At 42.6% G+C, this 11,633-nt stretch overlaps 1 protein-coding gene across 1 annotated transcript; it reads right to left on the bottom strand.

Annotated features, from left to right (window-relative positions):
- Positions 1-2,450: 2,450 nt before the first annotated feature.
- Positions 2,451-11,331, bottom strand: sall3b (spalt-like transcription factor 3b). Its single transcript, XM_056298598.1, has 4 exons — positions 11,137-11,331; positions 3,856-6,861; positions 3,296-3,639; positions 2,451-2,929 (listed from the first exon to the last, which is right to left on the bottom strand). Exons 1-4 carry the CDS (start codon positions 11,216-11,218, stop codon positions 2,537-2,539), a joined length of 3,825 nt encoding a protein of 1,274 aa, XP_056154573.1. The 5' UTR covers positions 11,219-11,331; the 3' UTR covers positions 2,451-2,536.
- Between the last annotated feature and the right edge of the window lie 302 nt (positions 11,332-11,633).

Below are 11,633 nucleotides of genomic sequence, written 5' to 3'. Positions count from 1 at the left end.
TTTCCAGATAGAGCCTCGTTCACTGTGCGATGCCCATGGGGGAGATTGCATCAAGCAGACGAGATCCATTTTGCTATGGGCTGCACAGTGCTGTGTTCATCAACAGTGGAGTAAGCGAGCTGTTGGCCTTCGACTTCAGTAACGGCACTGGACAACTTTTTGTTAGCAGTGCAGCGCAGTCTGTTTTGAGGTCTTTGCACAAACCAGATGTTCTGATCTACAGATAAGGTGCTTAAAAAAGGGTTAAACAGTTAATAGTGATATAGCTAACATCTCTATCACTGCATGGGAATCTCTGTCTTGTACTGCCAAAATGTAATAAAACAGCTTTGTTTCTCTTCTTTTTGTTCATTGTGGTACAACTTAAACTTTTGCATTTATTGGAATATTGGTTTACTTGCCAAACCTTTGCCAGCAGTCTCATCAAGGTAGCCTATGTGGTATTTTCAATTATAATACACACCCTCAACATTGCCACACAACTTTTTCACGCACTTCAGTCCAGCTTTTATTAGGCAACACCTGGTCTTGTTTCACTGTGATAAACTCCTCTGTACTCCCCTGACTGGCTAATTTAAAAAGTGAGAGCCAAAAAAAGGCCTGCCTGGAAGAGATAGTGCAAAACCTCAACAACTGACTGACAGAACATGATTGAACGAGCGAGATAGAGGGCCATCCTACCTGAGATGTCGGTAAAATTTAAAAATGCACTTTTTGCACACAAAGCACAAGGAGTTTCATTGCAAAACCACCTCCAAAGAAAAAAAACATCCTGTAACATGGCCATCAGCTTACATGAGCTGATATGTTCAAATGTTCAATCTGCACGGCTGTACTTTGAAGGCACCATGCTGGACACTGTGCTGTGACATATTTCAGGAGCTGTTTTTTAAGGGTAATTTTTACTGTTGGCAAATCAATACAGTGTTCAGATCTCAGTCTTTCAATTTGCTAGGCTCTGGGCTTGCTCTTGAACTGGACTCAACTTAGTGGTCTTTTCTGCAACACTACAATTCACATTAGAAACAAGTCACACTGTTGCTATTCACTCAGGTGAAATGTAGTGTATATCCCAGTCATAAAACATTAACCAAAATATAAAATCAGATGAAAGAATAAAATACCTCATAGTTATGCACTCTCTTCTTCATCCCATTTCCCCTTAATTAAAACAAGTTTCTATGTTGGAAAAAAAAGCTGACTACTCATTCCTATGTCATTTTCTTTTATTTAAGTAAATGAGATACTGTGAACCAGACAAAACATTACTATTTGGTAAGTGTCGACCCAGTAGGTGCTGCAAAAATATTTACCGTGAGAAACAGGAGACTTCCATTACTCGGTTTTTCTGGTGCATTTTAGAAAAATAGTGTCTCTATCCTCACAGGAAAGAAATGTACGGCAAGTTGACGCCTCTTCTTTACATCGACTGAAGAGATTCATTTCAAAATGAGATGTTAGCCATTTGAAAAATGTGACACCTACTCTTACAAAAGGATTGATAGCACAAAATTAAAATTAAATGTACGACTTCCTGTAATACGTCTCTTCAACTGATGTACAGAGAACACCTCGAATCCAAAAGCACAATTTCAAAGGGTGTGGTATGTTAAATTACTTAGTGAAGGCCTGCAACGGGCGGGAAAAACCAAAAAACACAGCCATACCAAATACATTCTGCTCGTGTGTGTATCCGTTTGCTACAGTACTTGACTCTCTTCCCAAAGTACATTATCAATTAACACTGTGTGTGCCGACAAAATAATTTATATAAGGGAAGCCCTAAACCCTTGCAGACAAAATGCATAACGTCAATGAAAGTCCAGCATAAGCAGCTCCCTGTGGCATGCATTTCAAGCTCAATGGAAAGAAAGAAAGAAAAAAGGACCCCAGTCCACGCTTAGCATTTCACCAAGCCATAAATTCTATTATGCAATTTGCGAAAGGAATTGATTTTCCATAATCTCTATTCAGTGTTTAACAAAGATTACATTTCATGTCATCTAATTCCTGTAGACTGCAAAATGGAGTGAGGTAGTGAACATACAGACTGTTGTTTGTTCTTGTTTTTATTCTGGCCATCAGTTGTGTGAGAATATGGGGGGGAGGGGCTAGTGTTCATCGTAACAGCTTTTATCTCGAGTTTCGAGATCCCTTTGACTTGGAATTATAAGATCATTTTCATTTTTGTGCTTTGCACCAACCAGCAACATTGGGCACAAGTCCAAAGGAACTAATAGATTTTTCATATCATCAATAACATTAAAAGGTCCTTTCTTGAATGTGCCAGGTGTCTTAATTAAGCACCTTGGGAATTCTTATATATGAATGAAACAACTCACCTGCTGTATAGGAAGACAAACATTCACAAATGACTGTAAAATAAAATAACAAAATGCAAAAGCCCACTATGCTCTGTCAATTGATAAAAAGCTATTTTTTAATCTGCATATAATACAATACATAAGAACCAACAAGATGTTCTACAAATCTCTCAATAGTTTGCATAATGAATTTATTCATTAATCAGCTTTATTCAATTGATCCCAATCTCTTTACTGTCATCAATCAACATTGAAAAATGCCTATTAGCTCCCAGGTCCATGCCCGTCTTTCCCAGACTTGTTATTGGATTTCCTCCGCTGTTGACTCGGTCCATGCCTGCAGTCATAGAATGAAGCTGAGGGATGCCTCTATTCTGGATGACTGAGATCTCATTGTTCTTCATGGCCAGGCCATTGGTGATAGCTGCTGCATAGCGGTTCCAAAATCCTGGGTCTACATTCATGGCTCGAGCGGCCAGGTCTTTCTGAAACATCTCTCCAAACTTCATGGCATCTCCACCAAGCAGCGCCATAGGGTTCTCTACAGACAGGCGTCGGCCTCTTCTGGCTGGTGCGTTGTTCCACATGTGAGTGCCCATGTGAACCTGTAAATAAGAAAGGGAGGAGACAAGTATTACAACATATACTCTTTGGAAGATGATTTTAGCTGAAGCAGCTCAATGTGTGTCTTGTGTATTAAAAGTGAGCATGTTTTCAGTATAGATGGGGTCTGGTGTGAATCGGACACCAAAGACTAAAAGTGTTAATAACATGCGATATGTAGGCCCATTCCGAGCTGAGAAATAAAAACACTTCTAAATAGTTATGAACATTTACATACTTGTTTATGAATCCAATTCGGCCTTTTTATTTGTTTTTACCAGAAAGCATTAAATTGTCAATTTATGCAATTTCAGCACTTGTTTAAAAGAGTTAAGCAACATTTCAACAATAAAATGTTCTCTAAATACCTTCAAATTGCCTTTAGTGGTGAAGGCTCTGCCACAAATAGAGCAAACAAAAGGTTTCTCCCCAGTGTGTGTTCGCTCATGAATCTGGAGGGCGCTGGCTGATGAGAAGTTCTTCCCACAAACATTGCAGTTGTGTTGCTTTGGCGTCCGCCGAGGAGGAGCAGACCCAAGCAGGGAGGTCATTCCTGGGCTGCCCACAGAGGGATAAGCTGGCGGGATGTGGAGACTAAATGGAAGGTGCTGCCCCTCATTTGAAATGTTTGGTTGACTGTGCCCATTCACCTCCGTTTTTATCATGCCAGATGGAGTGCTGATAGCCAGGCTTGGAACACTTTGTCCAACAGCTGAAAGGAATGAATAGGTAATTCTTATTTACCTTAACTGTAAGCATTCTTTTTTTAAACATATCCAGATTTGTACATATAAAAGCCACCATCTGACTATATCATGTAGATATATTGAAAATGAAAAACGGCTGTAGTTTTGTACTACTTTGCAACATGTTGTGTTTAACTTTAATAGGTTCATTTTGACAAAGAAACATGACAGCATAGTTTTACCTCGATCCCTGCTCATCTGGAACAGCATACTGTAAGGACTCTCTTCTTTCACACACAGTTTGCCGGACTGTATTCCCCTCAGGTCCTGGGCCAATCCACCTCCTGGCACAGAGCTGGGAGAATCAGATTGCTCCTTCTTCACTGAGGCTGACAAAGGCTCTTGAGACTCTGGCCTGTTGTTAACTGCTGGAGATTTGCTTATGCAATCAGAATTGCTTTGTATAGGGGATGCTGACTGGTGGGGGGAGCTGGAGGATTCAGACACAGCTGGGCTACCTGCACTGAGCCTCTCCATCTTTTTGTCTGTTAGAGAGCAGTTGACAGCAAGTTGGCCTCCATCCATGAAACCATTAGTCAGTGACTTTACGTCAAAGGAGTAGTTTAGGCTTGCTATGGAGTCGGTCATATTCATTTGGTCCTCCTGGGCTGTGATGCTGGAAATAATGGTAGAAGGCTTAGGAGAGGAATCGCAGACAGAGCTCAAAGGCTTGACAGGACTTACACCACCAATACTATTTTCTATGTCTTCTTCTATCTCTTCCTCATCATCATCCTCAATTGAAATATCATCCATGAGGTCATTGTCGTTGCTGCTGAGGCTGTCACAGTTCTTCTCGCCGAAAGATAAGTTATTGTCCATCTCCTGCAACCCCACCATAGGAGAGGACTCTGGAATCTGCCCTCCCATGTGCATACGGATGTGCTGCTGTAGGACAACAGCATTGGTAAACTTCTTCTGGCAGATGGGACATGAGTGTTGTACATGCACTGGAGGGTTTTCTCTGTGAACGCCAATGTGAGTCTTCAGGTTGCCTTTGGTGGTGAAAGCCCTGCCACATACTTTACATTTAAAGGGCCTCTCCCCGGTGTGGATGCGGTAGTGCATCTTCAGCGCGCTCTGGCAGCTGAGAACACGATGACAGAGGACACACTGGTTGGGGTCCGAAATCTTTTTGTCAATATTCTCCACCAACTGCTGCAGCTTTGAGGTCTCAGAAGTTTGCATAGAGTCGAGGAAGCTGCCAGATGTTAACTTCAGCTGATCCAACTTGACCGTGGAGGGAGGAGAGTTGGGAACAGAGGATGCTGGGGTGGTGGGCTCCGATGTGGTGGACAAAGTCTGGGCTGTGGTGCTTGTTGCCACAGTAACTGGATTGACCCTCAGTCTCAGGTTGCAGTTTGGGGGCAGATGTACTCCATCTGATTTAAGTATATCAGAGGCTTCAGTCTCACGGTTAGACTGTGGAGACTCTGAAACGGGAGGGATATGAGGCTCACTGCCTGGATGATTAGGTGACAAAGACACACATTCACCAGAGGCTGACCGATAGGGAGATTTAATGGATGGTGTTACACTTACAGGGTCATTTGAGCTTCCTATGCTGGTATGAGTGGAGGAAAGCGGAAGACCCATAGGGGTGGGCAGAGTAGCTACTACAGGTTTGCTATCAAGCCATGAAGAGCCCGTCTTTTCTGGGGGGAATGACATCCCATAGGGAATCCCAGAACTTGTTGGCACATTGTCTAAGTACTCTGGCACAGGATATGGGTTCATCTGAACATGAGGATACTTTTCTTTGTGCCTTTGGAAGTGGACCTTTAAGTTCCCTTTTGTGGAAAAGCGATTGCCGCAGATGTTGCACTTGAAGGGCCGCTCTCCTGTGTGGGAGCGCAGGTGGATCTGCAGAGCGCTGTCGCTGCCAAACACTTTGGCACAGAACCTGCATTTATGCTTGAAGAAGGGTTCCTCCGAGCTGGGCTTTGTGTCGAAGAGAGACACGTTGGGCAGCTTTCCTTTCCTGTGCTTCATCAGGGCGGCCAATGGATCGAGTGCATTAGCTGTGGCAGCAATGCTAGCCAAGGGATTGGGGAAAATGACGCTGCTGGGGGGGCTCTGAGGTAGAAATGGCAAGCTAGAGGATGAGCTGAGGAGACTGCTCTGCCGCAGGGACAGCGGGCTGGTGGAGCTCAGTGTCTGAGCACAGCTAACGCTGCTTATGTGTGAGCCTGTGTAAGGAGGCAGTAATGTGGAAACACTACTGCTGCTGCTGCTGCTGCTGCTGGAGGGGGGCGGGGCTGCGTTTTCCGAAGAGGCTGAGGTACATGTTGCATCTTTAAAGTTGGATGGCCCACACACCGTTTGCACTGAGAGAGTTGATCTCTCAAGCACAGATGACAAAGAAACAGCGGCCTGTCCATTGATGGCTGAGGGCATTGTTCCTGACAAGGGAAGGATAGATGGAGGAATAAGGCCCGGAGATGGGAAGGGGTTAGGTGCCAGAGATAGTGCTCTGGAGACCGGGTTTAACGCTGCCTGGGTGGGCTGTTTGTTCATGATGGCTACCTGGCTGCGGATCTGCTCAATGAGCTGTAGCTGGTGGACCTGTTGCTGCTGCAGAGCTAGCAGGTGCTCCAGGATGACTGGGATGGCTGCTGAAACCTCTTTTCCACCAGCACCACTGCTGCTTATTCCCTGGGAAAACTGGGCCACAGCCACTCTGGTGCTGTGAAGGATCTCCAGAGTTACATTGGTACTTGGCATGCTGTAGTTGCCAGCGGTTGTCATCTGAGGGGAAACAGACTCAACTGAATCTGGAGGAAGAGGGCTGGAGGCTCCTGTGTATTTGTCCCATGGACGATGTTCAAGCTCCATGGGCTCATCCTGCTCCCTCCCTTCTTCGAGGACACCTGAGCTGTCATTGTCATTTGTCAACGTCTCACCAAGTTCAAAACCCTCGTAAGTGGATTCTGCCACTGTTGAGTCGCTGGACGCTAAGCTGGGAACAGGGGAGGGCCTGACAGGGGAATCCTTTGGAGCGGCTGCTCCCCCTTCATCTTCTTTCACTATAAGCACCTGGGGATCCTCGATGCAGACCGTCTGATGTTCCCTCAGCTCGGACCAAGTGAAGAACTCGGCACAGCACTTCTCACAGATGTGCGTTTCCTCGCTGCCGCTGCGACTCTCACCTCCATTAACCTCCTCCCTCTCCATTCCTTCCAACATGCCTTAGAAGAGAAAGGGGGGGAGGGAGGAAATTTAAATAGTGAAACTCCTTTTTTTTGGATTCCCTGAAATTTTCTAACTTTTCACAGCATGCACAATGTAAACAAGGCAGTTAAAAGTTCATTATAATTAGTGTGTGAGTAAATACTTGAAGAATTTGAAAGGCCCCATCAGAGTATTTATTTTAGAGTGTAAATACAAGTTTTGCTCATACAATGTGAACACTGTTCAATCTGCTTGTTTATAAATGTAAATACTCTTGGAAATGAATAAAGATCAAAAACATCATGTCTGAATTGCATATGAAATTCCATAGAGTACACTAATTTGCTGTGCATTTCTAATTTTCAATATAGCGACACAACTGCTGTTAAAGATTAGGTCCTTCATCAAATGGTATCTGGGAGTAATTCTTTGTGTGTGTGTTCGTCAGTAACATAAACCGATTCCAAATTGACTATAAAATAACAGGGTGATTGTCTAAACTCTTCAGCATAAACAGCAGCCATCTCATACTCCAGTAGGCTTAAAACAAATGTTTGATATTTCACAAGTAGATTTTGACATTTTCTGACCTGTACTAACTCAATGAACTCCTCTAATATCTAGAAGAATCAGATTTATGATTCCAGGACAGCTGGGCAAACAAATATATGCAATCAACAATATCCCTAATACCAGAATTGATCTATTTTTAAGGTTGATTTTTCAAATGGGAAGGTTGTTTGCATCTCCACAATCCATGTTCCAAGAACATTTCATCTAAATTGTGACTGTCTGTAAATGGGTTTTAGAAGGAGAGTGAGATGCAGAAGAAAGCCATTAAATAATCTTGTGATCTCTACGTGAGAAATTCTATTCTCGGTGCTAAATTTGTTTGAGAGTTTCAGCTAGTTTGACCCAGTAATCTCAGTCCATTTACTTTTTCACAAGGCCATTCGATTTTGATCAAATCTTCAAAATGTGCTTCAGTCATAACAAAATTTAAAAAAAGAATGTCTGCAAAACTCCAATTTTTTTCTTTCTTTCATGTTTGTCATGATTTGTAGACATTTTTTTTTCTTTCGCCCTACACTAATAGAGCTGATAATGTCTTGTCCCTCTTGGAAATCGTTAGTGCATCTGTTCAGGCTTTGCCCCATTAGGAAGCACATAACAATACCATATGGGAAACTTCTAGGAAATTAATAAGAAATTATGGCCACATACACTCACGTTCCCCTCCGCCATGTTCAGAGTAACTTTTCTAGAGGAATAGGGTCGGGGCTAGTAAATTAACAATTCTATCCTTATCATATTATCATATAACATTTTCAGTATTTACAGTAATGTAATTTTTGATAACATATTTGCTCACAATATAGCCAGGTAATGTGGAGACTAAAAAAGTTACACAAATCCTATTATAAGAAGAATTACGTACTATAATGAAGTAATTGTTTTTTGTTTTGCATGATCTTAAATAACAAGCAGCTCTGATGCTATTGTATATGCTGACATGTTTGCACACTTCAGCGTGTGTGTGTGTGTGAGAGAATGTTTAGCCAACATAGGTAACAAACAAGTCCCGATGAACATATTTGCATCTTTCTTTCGATGTCCTTACGTTACTCATATTGCACTTAATATGTGCAAACAAAGCTATTCAAATGCATGCAGTGGTGTGGCATGTGTGTGTGCATGCATGTGTGTATTTGCGTCTCTGCTTTTCACACAACTGACAAATCCTTTGATAACTGTGAAGTTGAAACATACCCATCATTTCTTCATCAACTGAATTTTCTGGGAATTTGTCCCAACATGTTCAGGATAAACACTGAATGAGATGTAAGACACACTTGAAAACTGAACAAATTCCCGCAACAAAACATACAGCACAATATCTCCAGTCTTACGCAGCGAGAAGCTGCAAGTCATATAAAACCTAAAGGTCTGAATCCTTCAACCGTCTCGACGTCCATCAGTCAACTCGCTGATCTACAAAAAAAAAAAAACTCAGCTGAGGATAGAATAGAGAAAACAGAGCTTGCCGAGTAAAATCTATTCAAAAGTAGACCCACTCGAAAGTAAATAATCAGAGTCACTGGCTCACCAAGTGGGTGGTCTCGACATCACCGGGGCAATTCAGCTAACACAAGGAGAGCAAATGCTTTCTCAATTTTAGATGGGGGTTTGGTGTGCAGTTTGCAAGATTTACTTCCACAAAAACAGCAAGAAAAAAATATTTCTTCAGGTTGTGGAACCATGAACACACTCACAAACACCATAACATGGCTGCGGGTTTATTGACTTTCAAAACTCACCAACACGATGCATAACCTCGTAGGAATGCAAAACCGACTTAAAGCTATTTCTTTTTCTGTGTCTTGTTTTTCTTAAAGGGAATTGGAAAAAAAAAAGGCGTCGGCGCAAACCAAACAATCACTCAGCACAGCGTCAATGCCCCCTTGCCTGTGTGACCTAGGGGTCTCAGAGGTCAATGGTTCAGATGTACTAATTGTATTATGATCCTGACACGGAGCACTTGCCCCTTGCAGGGTGAAGCCGACAAAGGTTAAGTCAGCAGGCTCAATCAAAGCCCATCTCCGAGTGATAGACCCCCTCCCCCCCTCCATCTCCCCCCATGCACCCTGCCAGGCTGAATGGCTGGGGGAGGGCTTGAGAAGGGCCTTTTCTTGCCACCCAGGACTTTTTCCACAGCTACAAACAATATATTGTATCACCTAAGTGGCACAACAAAAACATAGCACAAGAACTATGATGATGAAGCGTTGCATTATTGCACCAAATTAGACCAGTCCTCTGGAAGGCCCTGACGAGCCTAAACGGATGATGGTGCAGTGAAATATGAACAGAACCTTCCACAATGCAATTATTTATACAGGACTGTAAACAACATCATTGCGTGTGTGTGTGTGTGTTTGTGTGTGTGTGTTGAATATTTATTTATATATACACACACACACACACACACACACACACACACACACAGTGTTAAAGAAAGTCCTGGCTTTATTTACTTCCAAACAGCAACAGAGTTGTGAGGATACGACTATTGCACTATTCATGTAGGGGTTTGGGACAGTATTCGGTGGAAGCAGACTTAAATTCATCGGCAAATTATAATGTTGATGTGAAAATCATGAAATCTGATCCAAAATCTAGGTTACACTATGTTCATTTGCAAATGAAACCCTTGGTCTTGCTAATGCTAACTGACAGACCAAAAACAACACTAATTCAAGAGATTCGGGGCAAGATAATGAAACAATTAACACTAAAATAATAAAGTATCAAAAATCAGAAAATGATTAAAGACATAAATAAATTCAACAATTCAGGAAGGGGCGTTATCTTTCATTTGTGTGAATTTTTCATGATTACCAATTGTTTTTGACACATTCTTGGTAAAATGTAAAGCTTACGAAAAAAAAATATGGCAGTCCATTAAGCCATGTTGGCTTTTATAGATTTATGAAATTGATTCACAAGCAAAAACATTAAACAGTAAATTAAAAGAAGAGGAGATCACCTGCAAGTTATGGTCTGTACTATTATAAATTACAACAAAACAGAAAACTAATTTCGTTAGAATGACTCGTGTCATAAATTCCCCGTACCAGATTCATTTATCGTGAATTATACGAGGTCTATTTGTCTTGAAAATGTAAAAATCTCTGCCTCTGCTGTTAAAGTAAAATTCTGTCATTGTCAAAAATGTGTTAGGAGGAAGGCCTTAACAGGCTAACATCACAAATACATCCACACAAACACATTAAGGCCTGATGGGGGAGCACAGCAATTTAGCCTTTAGTGTACTTGTTCTGCATGTGGGGAAAATTACCTAGTTTATTTAGGCTATATTCGGTACAGTAGGATATATCACATTACACTAGGCCAGTTTGGGTTATTGTGGCAAAAATGAAGAAGTCCACAAACCCCCCCCCACCAAAAAAAGGATGCTAAAAAGTTGGATAGCAAGCTTAAATTAGTACACAACGTGTGTGCTTATCCATAAATTCACTTTTCTTTCTCTAATGACTGCGAATAACATTATATTATTATTAAATAACATTAATAATAAAGCTCTTGGAGACTGTCTAACGGCGATTTCAATTTGCCATAGTTCATCATAAGATGCTGAAACAGGTGTGTCCATTTAAGTGAAGAATGCCAATCGACAAGGTGAGGTTTAATTAAGCAGCGCGGCGCTGCAGCCCTGAGAGTGACGCCGGGTCAGGGATCTGATGAGAACGTCTCTGTACCAAGTTACTCACCGTGGTCTACGGGCACGTCAGCTCTCGGCGCGTCTTCGTCCGACCTGAGGTGCTGCGGCTTGGCTTGCTTGCGGCGGGACATGCTGGTAGTTGTCTGGAAGTTGCTCCTGCCTTCCGCCGATTCATCGACAAACGCCGGTGAGAGTCGGGCCACTTATTAATAGAGGAGGGTATCGGCTCGGTGGCGTCTGGCCGCGCTAGGGAATGCGCATGTCAGTGTAAATATGACAGAGGAAGGATAAACGCCGTTACGACTCTCGCTTCCCTCCGGACGGGTGATTGGCTAAAGTCCAGCCGACTCGCACTTGATATGGAAATGAGGCTCGGCTGTAATAATTACGCTATAGTTCACTTCCTGTCCGCCGTCCACCTGCGTTTTTTTTTTGTTTTTTACGCACAGCTATGAGCGCCTCCGGCACCGCAACTCGGCGTCACGTGGAGCGCAGGATATAGTCCCCGATTTAACTTTGCCCTCTTCCACAAAGTGTTGGCAAAGC

The sequence above is a fragment of the Lampris incognitus genome, chromosome 18 (genome assembly GCF_029633865.1).
Source record: "Lampris incognitus isolate fLamInc1 chromosome 18, fLamInc1.hap2, whole genome shotgun sequence".
Taxonomy (NCBI): domain Eukaryota; kingdom Metazoa; phylum Chordata; class Actinopteri; order Lampriformes; family Lampridae; genus Lampris; species Lampris incognitus.
The sequence above is the reverse complement of the archived record's forward strand: the minus strand, read 5'-3'. Positions and strand labels throughout refer to the sequence as shown.